Source organism: Augochlora pura, chromosome 10 (genome assembly GCF_028453695.1).
Source record: "Augochlora pura isolate Apur16 chromosome 10, APUR_v2.2.1, whole genome shotgun sequence".
NCBI lineage: Eukaryota > Metazoa > Arthropoda > Insecta > Hymenoptera > Halictidae > Augochlora > Augochlora pura.
In genome coordinates, this window is record NC_135781.1 from 32,408,952 (window position 1) to 32,428,903 (window position 19,952).

Consider the following 19,952-nt stretch of genomic DNA (forward strand, 5'->3'; position numbering starts at 1 on the left):
ATGGATAACGCGGATAAGTGGATACGGACGGTACTGGGTCAGACGCGCGGCGCTCGGGTTGACCGGACCGCCGCCGCCGCTGGTAACGATCACCTGCCGCCCCCCCGCGTTTCACCCCTCCGAACGCTATCACGCTATAGCAGGGCGCAGCTTTTTAATAACAATATGGCTTTCTCGGTCTGCCGTCGGGTTTGTTTAATAAATCATTGAATGTAGTTGACGATAGATATAGTTTGACGATAAATATAGTTGATGATAAATATAGTTGACGATAAATATAGCATTTAATAAATGTAGTGGGCGATAAATATAGTATTCAATAAATATACTTGACGATAAATATAGTATTCAGTAAATATACTTGACGATAAATATAGTATTCAATAAAATACAGTTTTGAGATATTTTTCTGAACACGATAGTTTCTGATCTCTACTTACGAGGTGTTTTCATTAATTAATATGATTCAAGGTAGATTGAATAGCGATTAGGAAATTAGGTGTGTACATGGTTTTAATTAATTAAAAAATATAACGATTTTTATACTGTTGATCAAAAAGTGTTTTAGCGTTTTAGCAGAGAAACATGATCGAGTTTTAGTAACTTATTCAGTAGAAAAATGATTCTGTTCGAATAAAAATAATATTAATTAACAATAATGTATCTATATACTGTAATATACATATTTGGAAGAAAATAATTAATTTAGCATTTGTATCAATATAAAATGAATCGCATGGAATTAACAAATTTAATATTATACGAATTCGCTAACATTTTCACGTATTCAACGTTATTATAAATAAATATATTTCTCACACTATTAAAACGAAGAAAATAGTTCTATCAACTTATATAAATTAACCATTGCATTTTCACATCGTACAATAATTTCAAATACAATTTAATTATTACCCCTTCCCTTATAATTCTCATAAAACGAAAAATTACGTGAAAACATCATGAAGAACGTAGATAACAATTTGCCGAAGCCTCGAATAAAATCCGTGAAACAAATACTGATTTTACGTACCATAATACCGCGTAACAGAGAAATCTGTTTCGTTAATTGAAAAATCGATGGCTCATAGGAATCGCTGACATTCTGTTTCCGAGAGCGCGAGCGCGCGCGCAACGCCCGTAATCATTGTTTAATGTTGCATACGCGGGTAAATGTTCGAATATTTTGATAACATTTTCACGTGTATGAATATTATGCACTAATGCAGCTGCTCTTAACGCTGATGGTTTTCAATATAAATTCGTAAAGCTTGCCCACCGTGTAATACCTAATAGGCGTGCGTACACGTGATAATGTATTTACAGAAATACGATGGGGGAGAGGGCGAGAGGGGCGGCGGGGGAGGAGAGAGAGATTCGCAATGTGTTTGTTCATTCGTAACATACGCATCATGTGCAGTTAACGAAAGGGAATGCCGGGGAGCTTTATTTCATCGATCCGCGGCAGGAACAAACGCGAAGTTAAATCGAAAAGGCAGATTAAACTTTCCTTCTTTTTTTCTCTCCCTCTCTCTCTCTCTCTCGACAAAGCCTCGTTTTCGAACAAATTTCGCGTCCGTCGACGCGTATCAAACCGGCGCACTTTAAACGCGGCTTCGACACCGACGGGAACCCCCTCTCCCCCCCTCGGTAAAGAACAAATAATGCGTCTACCGGAAAGAAATCCCGCGAGACCGCGAAATCTTTGTAAAATAGAATTTTTAAATCAGCCGTTCGACGACCCTCGAAATTTTAGAGTTTAATTAGAATTGTTCTCGTTCGCCGTAAATTCGTGCATCGAAAATTCAGGGTTCCTTGATAAGATCCTGATAAGGGATTTTTTTCCTCGCGGAAAAATTGTCCGGGAATCAAGAAAACTCGCGGCGCAAGTTTTATCAATGATTCAGCTGCGCGCCCGGACTTTGTATGTTAAACTTTCGAGATTAAAATAGTTAACAAAATTAACATAGTTAACGAGATTAACATAGTTAACAAAATTAACATAGTTAACAAAATCAACATAATTAACAAAATTAACATAGTTAACAAAATTAACATAGTTAACCAAATTAACATAGTTAACAAAATTAACATAGTTAACAAAATTAACATAGTTAACAAAATTGACATAGTTAACAAAATTGACATAGTTAACAAAATTGACATAGTTAACAAAATTAACATAGTTAACAAAATTAACATAGTTAATAAAATTATCATAGTTAACGAGATTAACACTGTTACTACATCTCTGACCACCAAGAAATATTTCTTGGCTCGTCGCCCTTCGACGAAAGAACGCAACGAACATACAAACACGTCGTTCTCGTTTGTATTAATTATTTCGTCGGCGATGATATTATTATTATATATTTACTATGGCGGCAGCGTTCACCGAAATCAATATACACCTGCGTATAATGCCGTTCGCCGGTAAATATTATTGCAAATTTCGATTGGCTCGCAGCTCTCGTTTCGTTAACTTTCGCGGAAATTGTTTGTCGGATGTAAACGTCCGACCGGAGCAAAAAAATCTGAGAAAAATCCAGTAAACGAGCCGTGATAGGTACCTTATCAGAGAATTAATATAAAAACAGTGGATATTTGAGTTTTCGAGAAATTTTCAATTCTCCGATTCTTTTTCGGTTTTTCATTTTTGATGATCGCAGCTTGCAACTGAAAGATCTGAAAATATTCTATAATCACAGCTTGCAACAGAAAAATCTGAGAAAATTCTATAACACGCGGCTCGATACCCAAAATAAGTTATATTTTTCTTCAAAATTTTAGAAAGCCGCTAAAGGTGGAAAAATGCCGGAAAACCGCGAAATCTAATTTTCCCTGTAACTACCCCCACGGACAATGTTACAGAGTTAAAATTTTGCACAGATGAGTTTTTATTGGTCAGCTATCGAACGCTATATGACTCATTGTAAAAACCTCTGAGACCAGTTTCGACCATCTTAATCGGCTTTGGACGAATAAGTCGATTCTTCGCCGTTCTGAAATTTCGACGCTCCTCCCATTCGAAAAATCTTACTATACCGTCGCGAGGATGTATATATATCCTTTTTTTGGTCGCGACGCATTTATAACCACTCGGTGGCAGCAGCCCGATAACCATCAGACGTCGGAATAGCGCTGCCAATCGCCGAAAGTTCAAACATCTCTGTAGAGTTATATGCCAAGTGAAGTGAATATTTCCAGGGACATAATGCGGAGGCGTTTGCACAGCAGATAGCGGTAAGCGAACAAGATCTCGCCGATGTAGAAACCTACTTCTCGGGTAAGGCTAAAAGTTTCCGACCGAAAATGTATCGATCGTTGTTTAAACACACGCGATTTTCCACCGATAAACATTAATGCCCGGGCGACGCTAAATAAGCGTCGTTATTCCGCGTCGCGGTTGTCGTTCGTAATATTTATATAAATCGTTGTTGATTGATATTGTGTCGCGTATTGATTGTTATTACAAATTTGATGTCATGATGTATATAGATTATTATTACAAATTTAATGTTTGGTTGTGTATGAAACAGTATTAGCAATTTAATCTTATGTTATAAATGAATTATTATTCTAAATTTAATCTTATGTTGCATATACGTTATTATTACTATAAATTTGATATACATTATTATCGTAAATCTAATATTATGTTGGATACAAATTATCATTGCAAGTTTAATTTTGTGTTCTGCATAAATTATCATCAGAAATCTAACATTGTGTTGTAAGTAAAACATTGTTATAAATTTAATATTACTTTCTATATAAATTATCATATTCTATATAAATTACTATTATAAATTCAATACTATATTATACATAAATTATTACTACAATGCTAATCTTATATCATACAATAATCAAAATGTACTCAAAAATATCGAAAGTATTAAAAATACATTTCCTAAGCAATTAATGACATAAACTTAAAAAACAATAAAAATCTCGCACCTTTTTCATTTCTATAAGAAACAATATTTTAACCATAAAATTCCATTTATTACCACAACTACAACTAACTTAAAATTCCATTCATCCTTTAATATTCAATTCTGACTACATAATAATATTTAATGCTACTCTATCCACCGTCCGCGCGACTGCCAAAGAAGCATAGTTTTCACGGAGAAGGCCGCGCAGCAGCAGCGAGGGAAGAAGAATTTATGGGACAAGCGATAAATCCATAGCGGCTTCCTGCGAGGTAATACATCCATGTACGCCCGGTTATCCTTCTTAAATCGATTAGGCAAAACTATCGAGACGAGCTTAAATGATGAAGAGGCTGTCCGAAACGGAGTAATCAGATCCCGTTACTCAATATCGCAATCAAGAACACCCCGGGCGAAAAAAAGGCCAGTCCGTCGCGCCGGCGGTGTTGATAGTGTTTCGAATAGCAATTATTAAATCGTTCGCAATCGATAATCCTTTTGCAATCGATAATCCTTCGCGCGTTAATGACGCGTGTCGGGCGTAATTTGATTCGTTTTACACGCGTATCAGTTTTCCAACCCCCCAGCCGCCCCCTCGTCGTCGACGTCGTTTGCCGTCGACGTTTTTGCTGCCAATAAACATTACAGTATTCCGTGAGCTTTTACTATAATAAACGCTTCGTAAATGTCCACTGTTGTTATTACTCTCGTCACAATAAATTATGCAAATTATGTGAATTATATAAATGTAGATAAATATAGATAAATATAGATAAATATAGATAAATATAAATAAGTAGGCATTCACGAGCTTTGAGGTTATGTTACACCCAACCTCTGGAATAAATCCAGAGAAAATTATGCGAATTATGTGAATTATATAAATATAGATAAATATAGATAAATATAAATGAACAGGCATTCGCGATCTTTGAGGTTATGTTACACCGAACCTCTGGAATAAATCCAGAGACACGCGGTTCTCTGATGGAACAACGCGCGGCATAGCTGCCATACTTTCTTCCCCATGTAATTACCAATTACTATGCTAATAGTACTCGCCGCGGACGACTAAGTTTTACGGCACGCGGATTTTTCGCGCGTTTCAGCGACGAGAGCGAATTTTGTCGTTTACAGCATTCTCGTCGACTAAACGCGCGTCGCAACGACGACGAACGGGGACGAACGAGAGGAATCGTGTCCGGAGTTAGGTTGTCTACCGTGCCGACGATTCGACGTGAAAAAATGGCGTCTGATTCGTCACGGATTATTTAACGCGGCGCTCGAACTTGCCGCCGGCTTTTGCGGCTCTCTTTTGTATTTATATTTAGTGGATCCATAGTTTACGTGCCGTACGCTGTTACAGATGTAACAGAGGGGAGGAAGGGGAGGGAGAGGGTTGAGCGCCGGGTGCAAAACTTGAAAAGAGGTCATTCGAGCATGTAACCTTGACCCCGTTACTCGGGGGAACCAACGGCGTTCCCTTTGTATTTTAGCGGCCACGATTGCCCGGTGATTTTTTAATAATTGGTTCGTTGGCACGCCGCTTGATGACACGTAGGCGATTGGTGTTGTGTCGCCTTTTGCTATAGCGTCGACTGATGCGAGGGAAAGGAAGGGTGTTTCCAGAAATCACTTAACTGCGTCAATTTATTTTGAAGATATATTTTCTTATGCGTTTTATCGATTACATTGAGTATAGTTTTATCGATGGTTGTTCTAGAATTACCCTAAACTGTGCGAAATTTATGGTTATGTTTCATTAGTATTTGAATGTAGATCGTGGGAGAACTATTTTTCTTGTAAAATGTAAAATTGCCATAAGGAAATATACGAGAAGTTAGTATGATAGATAGTAATAATAATAAATAATATATAAATGATAAATAGAATTTAGTATACGCATATTAATTAAATATATTTCTTGACTATGAAAATTTTTACCGCATCTGACAATTTTTTGAAATTATATAAAATACAATTTCAATGTTCTAAATGATAGAGAAATTATGATAAAAGATGAAGAGAGTTGTAAAGTTACAAAAATTCCACGAAAACGCAAAATTTCAAATCGTTTACAATTTTCGAAGCTGCTAACGTTTAATCAATAACAGACGCATCGACTGCAAAGCGAAAAAGTAAAACAATTCACAAATACTCCAAATTACAGTCTATTTAATATCTAGTAATTTTGATATCAACTTGAATATTCCACAGACCCCGAAAACGACAGTTCACAATCTTCCAACCCTCCCACAATTAATCAATGATCGTCGCATGTACTGGCCAAGCGCCCCGAAAAATCCACGAGCAGCCAAAACCGTAATATCTTTGCAATCTTTCCGGCCTTCGCTTTTAATCAATGACCAGTAAAATTCCGGAAAAGCCGCACAATACATATTTCGAATTTTCCAACCCTTGTACGCTTTGTTAATGCTTTGACACGTTCGACTGGCGACCACAAAAATTAAAAAAATGGCCACAGGACTCTCAAATCATCGATTTTAACTCTTAAATTATTGATAAATTTAACTCTCGAATTATAGATAAATTGAATTGTAGTATTATCGATAAATTTAACTCTCGAATTATAGATAAATTCAACTCTCGAATTCTCGAATTATAGAAAAATTTAACTCTCGAATTATAGATAAATTTAACTCTCGAATTATAGATGAATTTAACTGTCAACGTTTCTCGAAAGCAGCCTATACCCCCCATGACAGCCAGCACCAAAACGTGTGAAGATAAACGTGGAAAACTGAGTTGAAAATAATCCAAGAGCGAATTGTGAAATATTAAAAACAGAGAAATTAAATATCGTTGAGAGTTAGAAAGCGAAATAGAGAATATGAGCGTCGTGCGTGCGTCGTGGGTGGCTGGTCCGGCGCATCGGGCAACCCTTTCGGCTTGGCGGCGGGCGAGCGACTACTGGCTCGCGTCTTAACTCGTGCGATTTCGCGGACGCTCGGGAACGCCGGCGCCTCTGGGCGTCGCGACGGCGGGCGTCCAGGGCTGGCAGGCTGGCAGGCAGGCAAACGCAGGCATCCCTTCGCGCTCTCCCCGCCAGACGAGTTCCGACTCTACGCTCGGCCGGACGTGACGTAACGCGCGCAGCGTGGAGAGCGTAGAGACCGTCGTCGCCGTCGTCGTTGTCGTTGTCGTTGTCGTTGCCGTAAACGGTCGTGCTCCTCGTCCTCGTCGTCGTCGTCGTCGTAGTCCTCGTTCTATTCGTTGTGAACACCGTCGGTCGCCGCAAAATCCGTCATCGTACACAGCAGCGTCAACCCCTCCGTCTCTCTCTCGTCATCGAGCCCACCGGAACAGCTGTGCTTCGGGTTACAAGAGTATTACACACACGCACAAAAACACACCACAGCACCCACACACACACACACACACACGGCCACACACCACCACTGTGAAAAAAAACACACTGTGAAAAAAGGACACACACGGTGCGACAGGAGCGCGCGAAATTTACACGCGTTTATAAACAAGGTACATGCACGCCACGCGACACAGGACGAACCCACGAGAGACGGACGCACCGTGACGACGTTGTCCCTGCTCGATGACGTTCACCGTATTCAAGTGAGACCTCCACCGAATTTGTGAGTCTCCGAAGTGAGACAACTCTGCGAAGAAAATTCGGCGACAGTGACGCGGGGGTTCTACTCCGAGAGAGAGAGAGAGAGAGAGCTTCTTCTCGTCGACGACGCCACGCAGGGAGCCGCGTGCGTTCCCGCACCGCCACTCGCCGCGCGTAAATCGTGTGTTGACGTTTCTATACGGGGGTGGAACCGGAGAGGAATGTAGGCATCGCCGCGGATAGTGCTAGTGCGATTACGAGAAACGGATTCTGTCGTACTGTTTGTGAGTGACGCGCGGTATGGTTCATAGATTAACGAATCCAACGATTGGATAGATAGATTAATAAATCCAACGATTGGATAGATAAATTAATAAATCCAAAGATCGGATAGATAGATTAATAAATCCAACGATAGGATACATAAATTAATAAATCCAACGATTGGATACATAAATTAATAAATCCAAAGATTGCATAGATAAATTAATAAATCCAAAGAAAAAGAGAGCGAAAAGTAGAGAGAAATAATAAAAATAAATAAAGAGGAATAGAGAGAAGGATTGTTTGTGCTTTCGAATCGAGAAGAGGCAACCGAGATCACGTGTAATCGGTGCGTCTGAAACGAGCGCGGCGAACGAGACCGTGTCTCTCTCTCTTGCGATGCTCGATCGCGCATTAGGCTCGTGACGGTAGAATCGTATTTTTGGAAAACGAAGCTCGTAGTGCGCGGAGAAACTTTCCGGTGGCAGCGGATGTCCGTGGACGTCGTACGCGCGACGATGTAAGGTGATGTCGCGAGGCAGGTGGTTCCGCCGCGATCTCTGCGACAGCTTGGCGAAATCTTTGGTGATAGTGCGCGAGTAGATAGACACAGAATAAAAAAAAGATAGAGAGATAAAAAGTTAAAGAGAAAGTTAGAGAGAGAGAGAAAGAGAGATAAAGAGGACCTGCCGATCGAGAGTGACATGCTAGCCGCCGATTGATCCACGCGCGATCCCACAGGATCGATCCACGCGCGTGCAGACGTCCGCCGATCGTCCCGGCGCGAAGCCCACCTTCTCTCCGCCTCTGTGCCCGACGGCGTTCGTCCGTGAGCGCGGCCGCAATCCGGACCGTGCGGCTCCCAACTCCGGCGTGTGCCCCGAACACCGGCGTGTGCCCTCCATACGTAGATCGGTGGCGGACAGCGCCGTAGAAACCGGCAGAAACGTCGCGGAAAACTCGCTCGGCGCCGCGGAAGACCGATCCGCCGCTCGGGTCACGTGACGGGGATCGGTACAGGAAAGAGAGCTCGCCACGGCGACACGTGTACCCGAACATGCTTACCATGTCGACCATGATGATGCCCACGACGATGACCACCATGACGAACCCGGGCCCGATACCGGCGTACACCGTCCCGCAGAAGATAGAACCGCCTAAGCTGACCGCAGCAGCTACCCTCACCCACGCAGCGACGGCCGCCAACAAATCAGGTACCAGTCTGCTTCTCTAGCCTCTCCACCTCTCCTCCCTCCCCCCAGATTTATGGCTTTACACTATCATTCCCCGGGCCGGGGGTCTAAGATAAATTTTAACCCCTCTCCTCCTACCACCGCGCGCCACAGCCGCCGGTTACATTGTGCGCTCTACCCGGCCATGCTCCGTTGCCCCTGTCAATCCGTTAACGATATACGCCGCTCGCCGACGAGAGAGCACGGAGCCCCGGCTCCGCCGATTAAATCCGCGCCGTGCCGAGCCGAGCCGAGCCGAACCGCGCGGAGGGCCGGATCGGGTCGCGCGCAACGCCGCTGTTTTAAACCGCCGCTTTATGCCCATCAATCAAATTATTGTAGCCGCGAGCATGCGAACCCAGCCGTGCATTAGATAATATTTCGACGAAGTTATCGATCCGCGGCGGAACTCGCGATCGGCGGCGAGGAACGCTGCGCGATAAGGGTTGCGATGGGAGGATCGTCTTCTGAGGGAAGAGCCTGCGAGATTCGATGGAGAAACAGGCGCGCGGCGAGGCTTTCTTTTCAGGGGAATGGCGAGGTAATTTTTATGGTTCGCTTTCGTCTGATCTTTACAAGGATGAGGCGATAAATCGTAGCTCTTTAGGCGATAAATCGTAACTCTTTAGGCGACACAGGCGCGACGCTTTCGATTTTTCAGGAGCTTGGCAAATGCTGAATTTTCATGTTTCGCTTTCTTTTGAGCGGCGCAAGAATGCGGCGATAAGTCATAGATCTTCTTTCTATTTGCAATGATTTAATTGGGAGAATTTATTCCTTCTACTGTGACTGTTTTAAAGCATTCGATGGCTGTGTCATCTGTACGTGCGTTTATTGCTCTATAATAACGAGTCAAAAACTCGTGACAAACGTTTCATGCACGATTCGATAAATATGGCTGAAAATCGATTCTATTAACCCTTTGAACTACGGCTCGACGTATTAACCCCTTGCCGTACCATTTTCTTTACAATTGTTATAATTCGAATTTTTTCGATCGCACTGATGTTTTTCGAAAAAAAAGAAATTTTATATTTACTATGTGCTTACGTCTGCTCGAATATTTAAATATTAGTGACAAGAGAATAATATTTTATTCTTTCTCAAAGAAATGGATGAACATTCATAATTAACAGCTTGTTGTTATAAGTATATGTAAATAATAGTATAATATATAATAATATATATCAATCTCTGTTACGAGTCTGCATCGTTGAAGTACGTCAAGGGGTTAATCGCGTCGTGTTTTCTTACAAAGTATGGCGAAAGCGTCGTCGAAAGTAATACAAAAATTCTCAAAACGCGCAGCCATGTGCGCCGCACGGTTTTTGTAATCGTATCCAGCGATATTCATTCGACGGTCTCTCACCGTGAAATACAGAGGATCGTCGCAACAAGCGTCACGCGGCCGGCGGACGTGTTACAATGTAAAATGTCTCTCTCTTGAATCGAGTGTACCGTTTCGTTGATAAGGTGACAATGATATATGGCCGGCCGTGTGAGCACTCGTGTGACCCTTTGAATCGCGGGAGCATCATCGAAAAATTGTTGTGCGCCGTGGACAAAGTGATTTTTACATTATCGGGTTTTGTTCGCGTTTTTGAAAAAACACTGTTGCGCGAGTCGACGAGCAACGATTTCGTATGCATAAAACGCGCTGGGTACTTTGTGTAGACTGGGGGTGTTTTTGTGGGGAATAAACATTTTCTGAGTGAATTGTCTAAAATGGATAATAACGGAGATGTATTTGCTCTGTTAGTAATTTTAATGAGATGGTATTTTTAAACCCTTTCGGCGAATTAGCTGTTTAATATTTTCCTGGTATATTTTTGGAAATAATTTGCAATTTTATGTAATTCGTTGTTAAATAGTAATAATAAGGTTTTATAATAACAAAGTTATGTAGTAATAGATAAAAATTAATTTATTAATAGTTAAAAATTGTTCACTATATGTCTTTATTCAAGCAAAAGATAATACAAAAATTGCAATAAATTCGACAAAGTTTAATGTTCTAATTATTCCAAAGAAACATTTATTAATCGCTCTCAGACCTGGATAAATCTCCTATTAAACAATCGTACCAACTTTTATTTATGTCACAGCAGCGCAAAGTCCGCACTTTACACTATAAAACAATAGATTCTCGCGTTTTACAGACTCTTCGACGCCAGACTATAATGCCCAAGCTATAGGCGAAGCTAGTTCTTAAGCCGGGACCTAACTCAGACTTTACCGGCGCGAACTAACTAAGCCAGATCCAACGCGAGTCAATTAACCCAAACATAATTTAACATCGTAAATGTAAACTGGCAAACTCGGAACAAAGGTATATATATATATACGATTCACCACCAGATATTGTTAGATCAATCGCATCCTGGTAAATGCGTGATACCTGGATTTTCTACGTACAGTCAGTCCCATAAGTATTCGTACCCACGTTGCTTATAAAAGAAATTTGTTGAAATCAAGGGACGCGTGTAAGATTTTGCAATAAACTTTTTATTACGACTGAACACATGTATAATATTTATTTATAGTAAATTATAAGAAAATTGATTAACTTGATATATAATTGAATAACTTAAATTTATAACTTGATATAATTGATTTAATTCTAGTTCTGTATTAGGCTTTCTCCAATCTTTTCCTCTTCCGTCGCATCCAAAAATATTGAATAAGATAATAAAAAGTTATTGCAAAATTTTATAAGCATCCCTTGATTTCAACAGATTTCTCTTACAAGCAACGAGGGTACGAATAATTATGGGACTGACTGTAGCTCGCGACGATATCTGGAAAACTGATAAGTCCGATTACGTTTTCGTAGGCCACGAAAAATTTTTCGGCTGACCTAATTCGTAGTAACGAACCGGTGTAAACTAGCCGGGGCAGGACCTAACGTGACTGGTTAATGCAACGCAACGTAACTAATGCAGATTAACCTGATTAACGTACCCTGACCCTGACCTCACCTGTCGTAACCTCGCGCATCTCTGGAAAAATTATTGCTTTGTGACTTTTGCAGAGAGTTTTCGAATTGTTGTAACTGTTTGAGGTATTGTGGTTCGTAGAAAAATAGGGGTAGGTTGTTTCGCAATGCTAAAATAGTAAAATATTGTTATTAAGATTTGTTAGAATTTATTAGGTTGTTGAAAAAGTAATTTTGGCTTTTCTAAATAGATAATTCAAGGGAAATCAGAGATTACTATTACAGTAATTTAATGCAATATAATCGAGGGTTGCGAAAATAATTGCTATAATAAATTATGCTCTCTTTCTATTATTATGTTATAAAATGAACTATTCAGATTTTTAATTGCAAACTTTGTTACAACCCTTCCTGTTAAATGAGATTTTTTGGGACCTGCATGCTATTAAGGGATGCGAAAATAATTGCTGTAATAAATTATGCACTCTTTTTATTATTATATTATAAAATGAACTATTCAAATTTTTGTTATGAAGCTCCGTTGCAGTCTTTCGTGTAAAACAAAATTTATCAGGTTCTACAAGCTAATTAACACGAACATATTATACCATCCCTCGTCATTCTATCATAACCTCAAAACGACTGCTACAATATTCTACAATATAAACCATCTACAGTGTAAGTCAACACAGCTATTAAAATACGATATTCCCAGCAGTCGGACGGAACGTGACCAAACAAGATCTCGCTGTCGCAATTGTTATAACAATAAATCTACCAGCCCTTGTCGAAACCTTAGCGTTAATGGTTGCGAAAATGTTAAACCCAACGGACTGCGATAAAAGAACGTTGCTGATGTTAACAAAAAACAAAAAGGAAAGAGAAAGAGAATCGCGTCTGCGGGGGATGACAGACGTGTCGGTCAAAGTGCCAAGAAGATCGATAAACTAGTGCCTAGAGGAGAGCGCGGGGGTAGCATCGGCATCTGCAGAATCGTCAAAAGCGTTCGCTCTCCCCGAGGATCACGATATACCGGCGACGGGCACAAAAGTCGGCTAACCTGACGCGTAACTGACGTCGCTAATTACCTAGCAGTAGAATCAAAACGGAAACAAACAAAAAGAAGAAGGCGATCGGTGGTCTACGGCGCGCGAAAGGTTGAGCTGCGGCGATGGTAGACGACGACGCAGGGGGGGGGGGGGGGCGGGGGGGTAGACGCGGGGGGGGGGGGCGGGGAGAGCTTTATCTTTGCAGCCAGGTTTCCGTGCGCTCGAGCGTTATTTAGGATGCGCTGCCAATCGCGCTCTCTGCCCATAAAGTTGTCGAATTAACTTCACAGTCTACTTCTATGAACGTCGGTGTTTGCTATGTCACGTGAATCCCCGTCGACATGTTGCCGCGGGCTGCGGGAGGTCGCTAAATAAACCTCGCCGAGTTCCCGGTGAGCGCACCGTGCGCTCGCGCGCGCAACCAACGCGTACGTACATATATAAGCGCGCGCGCGAGGACGGCCGGCTGGCCCGCACACACAGGCATATTTGTTTATCTCGATATGCGTCGTTCCGCCTTCACTTCGACTTCGGCGAAATTTTATTTCCGTTTTACTTCATACGTAATACCGGGCCGGGGGATACTTTCGCCCGCGAAACTACCGCAATTCCCTGCTCCAATTTCGACGGTCATAAAAGAAGTGCTAACTTCTTTGTAGGATACCGAACCGTGCAGGGGGGGGGGGGGGGGGGGGGGGCGACGGGAGCCCGCTGATCTGTGCGCGACCCGTATAAAAATTCGAACGACGCGATGCTTTGCAAGGTGTTGCGGGATGCTCGGACAGAACGTATGATGGACGAAGATTTAATTGGTAGGGTTAACCCCTTCGTAATAAGGAGTCGGACTCGTGACGAGGATCTCAATTTAATTATTTATTTTCTATAAGTAATGCACGGAAGGTTCCGTAAAATTCATAAATTGTAAAATTATTAAAATATAATTATCAGACAAATATAACAAGGTCATATAATAATAAAAGAATATGGAAAGCTCAACATAATGTAGCAGATTTTTTCTAGTAACCAATGTTATCCTTTATAAACCTACGGCAACTATATGTAATAGCGTTTACTCCTTATTAGAAGAATGTAAACTATTGTTATAAGAAAACCTTTGTAAAACACGTCGCACAATAATTTCCTCTTGAATATTGCAACTGCGTTAATAATAAAAAAAAAATAATATAACATCCCTCTTAACGCGACTTCTATAAACGAAGCGATTCATAAACCCCGTATATAAATCACTAAAATTATATAATAAATCACAGTCGGGTCAAATGGACCCAACCACCGCAACCTTTGAATCCTCAACTACCAAAGTCAACCCCGAAGCTCTCGACTCATCAGTAACGAAGACGAGACAATAGCGCACAATTGTCGACTTATTTCGCTAATAATAGATTGTTAAAACAATCGCATCAATGATAATAATAAAAAATAATAATACCGCTAACAATGACAATGATAATAATAAAGGTCCCCGCGGAAGGACTGGCTCGGCCGGCCGCATTTAGCCGTGCCGCGCGGCCGTTCGTTCCGATCGATTCTACTTAGCGCTGGGGGCTTGATCCCGTCGCTAATTAAGGGCCGATCGACTTTTCTCGATCGGCGTCGGTGTCTGGGTGACCGGTGATTTTCGCGCGGCCCCGCACCGAAACCCGGCCAGCCGGCGGCGGGAACGGCGGGAACGGCGGTGGCGGCCGAATAATTATCTCTCGGTAATTACCAGCTAATAAATATTTACCGAAAGCGCTGACGAAACGTAACAGCTCAATTAAAAATTTATAACTCGCTGGCCCGGCCTAACAAAGCCCCAGGAAAAAGAAATGCTGGCGGCCGGCCAAGGAACCTCGTAGCGGGGAGAGAGAGCTACTCGAACGACGTTCCTGCCAGGATCTTTGTTCGTTCGAGCGAAATCCCCTACATCATACTTTAACGTTGCGTATCGTTTCGCCGAACGGCATCACGTTGTGTCGTATAAGTGGCCTCCGCTGCGATCTCTCTGTGTGCTCGTCGGTTCGATACCAATTCCACCCCCAACCCCCACCCCCCACTCTTTTTCTCCGACTCTGTTCTTCCCTCTCTGTCTACATCTCTACTCTTCTCTCTCCCTTTTTCTCTCTCTACGTCTCTGCTATTCTCTCTCTTTCTCTCTCTCTCTTTCTCTCTCCACATCTCTACGCTTCTCTTTCTCTGTATTTCTCCCTCTCTCTCTCTCTCTCTCTCACTCTCTTTACATCACTAACATTCTCTTTCCCTCTCTTCCTCCCTCTCTGTTACTCTCTCTCTCTTTACATCACTAACATTCTCTCTCCCTCTCTCCCTCCCTCTCTCTCTCTTTATATCACTAACATTCTCTCTCTCTCTCTCTCTCTCTCTCTCTCTCTGCGCATTTCTCCTGTCTCGCTTTACTTCTCCGCTCCGGGTAGGCTCTCGTCGGCGACCATGAAACATTCGATGAAATCGTTCGTCGTCGGGAAAAAGCCGTGGGAAAAAAGTGATTTTTCCGTGAAAACACGTGGCTCCCCTTGTCCTCGAATAAACTCGAGCCACGGGAACATGGCTGGGCCGTGGATAGGGCGGGTGGGTAGGGAGGGCCCTTAACTGCGCGTACTTAGCACGTAGCAACTGCGCCAGGATTACAATGAAACCGTTGTTGCAGGTATGCTGCTGCAGCCTGCACGCGAACTTGTTCAGTTTCGAATCCACTCTTATCGAATAGACAAGAGAGAACCGTTCGGAAGTTCCAGGCCCCGGGGTTTCAAGGCGGGATTCGGAAAGGTTTCGAACGCCCACCGCGCCGAGCTATTTCTCTATCTATCTTTGTCTATGTCTGACTCTGCCTCTATTTCTCTGACTTTGTCTCTTTGTATCTCTAACGTTGTCTCTGTTTCTGTATGTTTGACATTGTCTCTGTCTCTGTCCCTCTGGCCTTGACTCTGTTTCTCTTACTTTGTCCCTGTCTCTGACTTTGTCTCTGTCTCTGACTTTGTCTCTGTCTCTGTTTTGGTCTCCGTCTCTGTCCAATGGAAATACTATAAACTAGGAAAGTTATTTAAAAATTACAGTTAAAATGGCTTCGAGTGCAAAGGATTAAATTGACGATTTTTCGGGGATTGAATTCGCGTGTGTATTAATCATTAAATTGACGATTTTATAGAGGGCTGAATTCGTGTATGTTTTAATTCTCAAATTGATGATTTTTACAGGATTAATTACAGGTGTGTACCAATCATTAAATTGACAATTTTTAGAGGATAAAGTTAAGGTTTTTATAAAAATCCAACAGGGACGAATCCTTATTGGTCCACCCTTACTGGAAAACCCTATAATAAGCTAGACGACAGTAGACATTTTTGTGCCTGGCATAGCTACAGACACACCTCAACCCTAATCAAAGTTCCGTACCTTGGTTGCAGAAGTTTTCCTAAAATAGAGAAATTCATCGTTCTGCTTAACATCGACAATGCTCCGTTTCCATAAAATTTCCGTTCTTCACCCAGGAGAAAACCCAAGCAACAACACCGAGCGATCTAGTTCAAACCATCGGTACCATAAGTTCCGATTAGAATTCCTCGGAACGAGGACTGGTGTATAGACGCGGGCCGTAACGCCGTCGCCGGCAGTTTCGCGCGCGGAAAACGCGGCTCGAAGCGTAAAGAGAGAGAGAGAGAGAGAGAGAGAGAGAGTAAGAGAGAGAGAGAGGGTGGTTTCGCGCACGGCGGAAAAAGTCACCATAACGCGTCGCGGGCGGGCGACACCGAACGAAGCCGTGTTTATCCACGTATGTGTAATCCAGAGAACGGAATACGTGGAGCTGCCAATAGGGCAATCCCTAGCCGTGCACACTTAGCACGTACTAACTGTAGTTACCGTTACATCGCGGGATGTACGTGTCGTGGGAGCGTAACAAGGGCGCAAGTCCCGGCATCGTGCCACTTCGCCACGTATACTACCTGCGTGGCATGCACGTTAGCTACGTAGGCAAGTGGATGCATGGAATTTATCGAAGACCACCAGACATCACGGCATTTGGCCCCGTATCGGACTCCGGACGCGAATCGATCCCGTTAATTACTTAAGGATTAAATAGTGGCCCGCAGCCCGCCAGCAAAACCCTCCAAACGCGAGCTTCCCTCCTCTCTCTCTCTCTCTCTCTCTCTTCTCTCTTCACTCTCTCTCTCTCTCTTTTCGTCCCGAATACCCGGCCACCCACCTTTTTCCCAGCACACCCGTTTTTTGCCAGCTCTCTGCGGTCTTTCACGCCCGAACGCTTCGAACTCGGCGCACGGGATGATCGTGTACGCGACGCATCAGAGAGAGAGAGAGAGAGAGAGAGAGAGAGAGAGGCAGAGAGACAGAAAGAAAAAAAGAGAGAAACAGAGAAAGAGAGAGACGTGGCGATGTCCACGAGATGTCCGACGCTGCCACGGAAATTCTCCTGGTTCGCGGAGGCCCTGTCGGATCGCCGGCGAACCAACCCTTTGGTTCGGGGCGACCAAGACGCCGCGCGGGAGCAGCGTGACGCGATGCTCAACGCCGGCCGACGAGATGGGACGTTCAATTATTTAGGGGACGGGCGAGATTGTGTTCGACGAAGAATGGACTAGGAAAACGGGAACGCTCTCGCGAGAAAATTAATTCTGCTTACCGGAGGCTTCCGGCGAGGTGTAGCCCGGCTCTAGGTATCAAGTATTCCCTTTAGAAGCGCGCTGAGAAGTTTTGTTAGGGCTGCGAATTATGCGACCGACGGGACCCCAGATTTCTGCGCGCCATATTTTCGCTTGGATGCCGGTTTCGTTCGCGGATTGGTGGCTTTTTTATTTGTTTTGTCGATTAGGATGTTTTGGAATGTTGGTGGAGCGAATAGGAATTATGTAGTGCAACGGCAATTAGGTTTAGGACAATTAGGTTATGTCAAGGCATAGTTTCTTGTCGATGCATTGTTTGATGCATATTTTTGGATATTTAATTTTTTAAGAGTGTACTGTAGTTTTAAATATATAATGGGAGCGATGGAAAATCGATTATATTAAATATTTATTAAATAAATATGTATTATGTATAGATTGTGTTTATTGTGTTGGATATATTATATTAAATATATTGCATATATTATATTAATAATATTGCATATACTATAACATATATCAATCAAATCAAATTAACAATAACAACCAAAAGATTTTACACTATCCGTAAGCACTATTAGCAATTAAAAAATTGAATTATGAAATTCTAGGCGATTTTCTCTCCAAATTACAATTTTTACATGAACAACCTGACCAATAATAACAAGCAAAGAATCATTTTACTATATAAGCAAATTATTTGCGATTAAAAAATTGTCAGTCATTTCAAACAACTTTGAAACAGCGTTTCATTAACATCGTAAAAATCGCTGCATTGGAATATAGCGACCAACCCCTTCGAACTACAGTGTCTGCAAACGAAACGAGTTATATCAGTCTCGAACGCGAAAAAATTCTCGAATGAATATTACGAGATCGTGAACGGTAACTCGGCAACGTTCAGTTTCAGCTAAATTAGAAACAGCAGCCGGTTTCGATACGCCGCCCCGATTTATCAGAAAGTTCTGACCTTCGTAGGAAAGTATTCGGAACTGTGTGTTGAAGTTATGCGTTATTCATGCGCGAGTTAACTTACACATTACTAGGAGAATTCAGCGACTTTCAAACTATCTATTGAACCGACGCCCGTGTGTATGGATATGCCGGGATCTATGGAGAAATCAATGAGCAACAGGACTTCATTCATTGGACGGTTAGAAGCAAATTATTTGTATTAAAAGTATTAAATTAAAATTAAATAAAATTAAATTTGCATTCCTCAGCTTTGATATGAATTAAGAGCTATTTATTTTAATATTGTAATGTAATAGAAGCTTTGATATAAAATTAAAATTATTTATTTTAATATTGTAACGTAACAGTAGCATTGATATAAAAGAAAAACTACTTATAATATTGTAACGTAACAAAAGCTTTGATATAAAATAAGAACTATTTTTTTTTAATATTCTAACCTAACAAAAACTTTGATATAAAATAAAAACCGTTTCTCTTAATATTATACTATAAAAAAATTTGATATAAAATAAGAACTATTTTTTTTTTTTAATATCCTAACCTAACAAAAGCTTTGATATAAAATAAAACCCGTTTCTCTTAATATTATACCATACCAAAATCTCCGCTATAAATTTAAAAATAATTAATTATAATGACATAACAGACGTGACACATCTCAATCGGTCGCGTTCTGCGCCAAACGCGTGGCGTATACGCGATCAGGGCGATAAAGCGAGACACGGTAAGAACGACCGGAGGGTGGGGGAGAGGGGTGTCGTCGGCGTTAAAGTGGCAGCAATTTTTCAAAATAGAACAGAAGTCGACAACGGCCGCGGCGACGGGGGAAAAGAGGCCGACGACGAAAGCGGAGTCGATGGATGGCTTTAGCTTCGGTTTCCTGACGAGGTTACCGAAGTTTCGTCCGCAGATTCAATTTTAGTTGGCGCGCCAGCCCGCGCCACCGCCGTTCGCGCCGCGCTGAATGCCACGTAGGTAGTAGCTAGCTGGGCGAAGAGGGGGGTTGGGTGGGTTTACCAGCCGCCACCCGTCTTTCTATATTCGCCCCTTTCCCGCCGACCCACTCGTCGTCGCCCGGCCTCTTGCCAACGGGGCGCGCTTGCTTCGAGGCCACTTTATGCAGCCCCTATTAAGTTTTCGCATTTTCCAGCGCCTACCACCTGATTGCGGCTTGTTTCGATCACTCCCTCTGCAAGACAGTTTCGCGGGCGGCCGCCGTCGCGCGCGCGTTCCTCGCGTGCGCGCACGATTTATCGGCCGGGGGGGGATATCGGGACCGGATCGGTGCTGAACGGAGACCGATGCGGACCTGTGCGGAGCGATGTAGAAC

At 42.4% G+C, this 19,952-nt stretch overlaps 1 protein-coding gene across 4 annotated transcripts in view; it reads left to right on the forward strand.

Annotated features, from left to right (window-relative positions):
- LOC144476475 (nucleolysin TIAR) overlaps positions 1-19,952 on the forward strand; it is a 680,102-nt gene that overhangs the window by 387,684 nt on the left and 272,466 nt on the right. Inside the window, exon 1 of one of the 4 annotated variants that reach the window (XM_078193494.1) lies at positions 8,678-9,008. The exons of the other annotated variants lie outside the window; for them this stretch is intronic. Coding sequence (XP_078049620.1) covers positions 8,852-9,008 — 157 coding nt within the window. The 5' untranslated portion in view covers positions 8,678-8,851. Of the gene's footprint in view, positions 1-8,677; positions 9,009-19,952 lie in introns of those variants that run through there. 4 annotated transcript variants of the gene reach the window in all.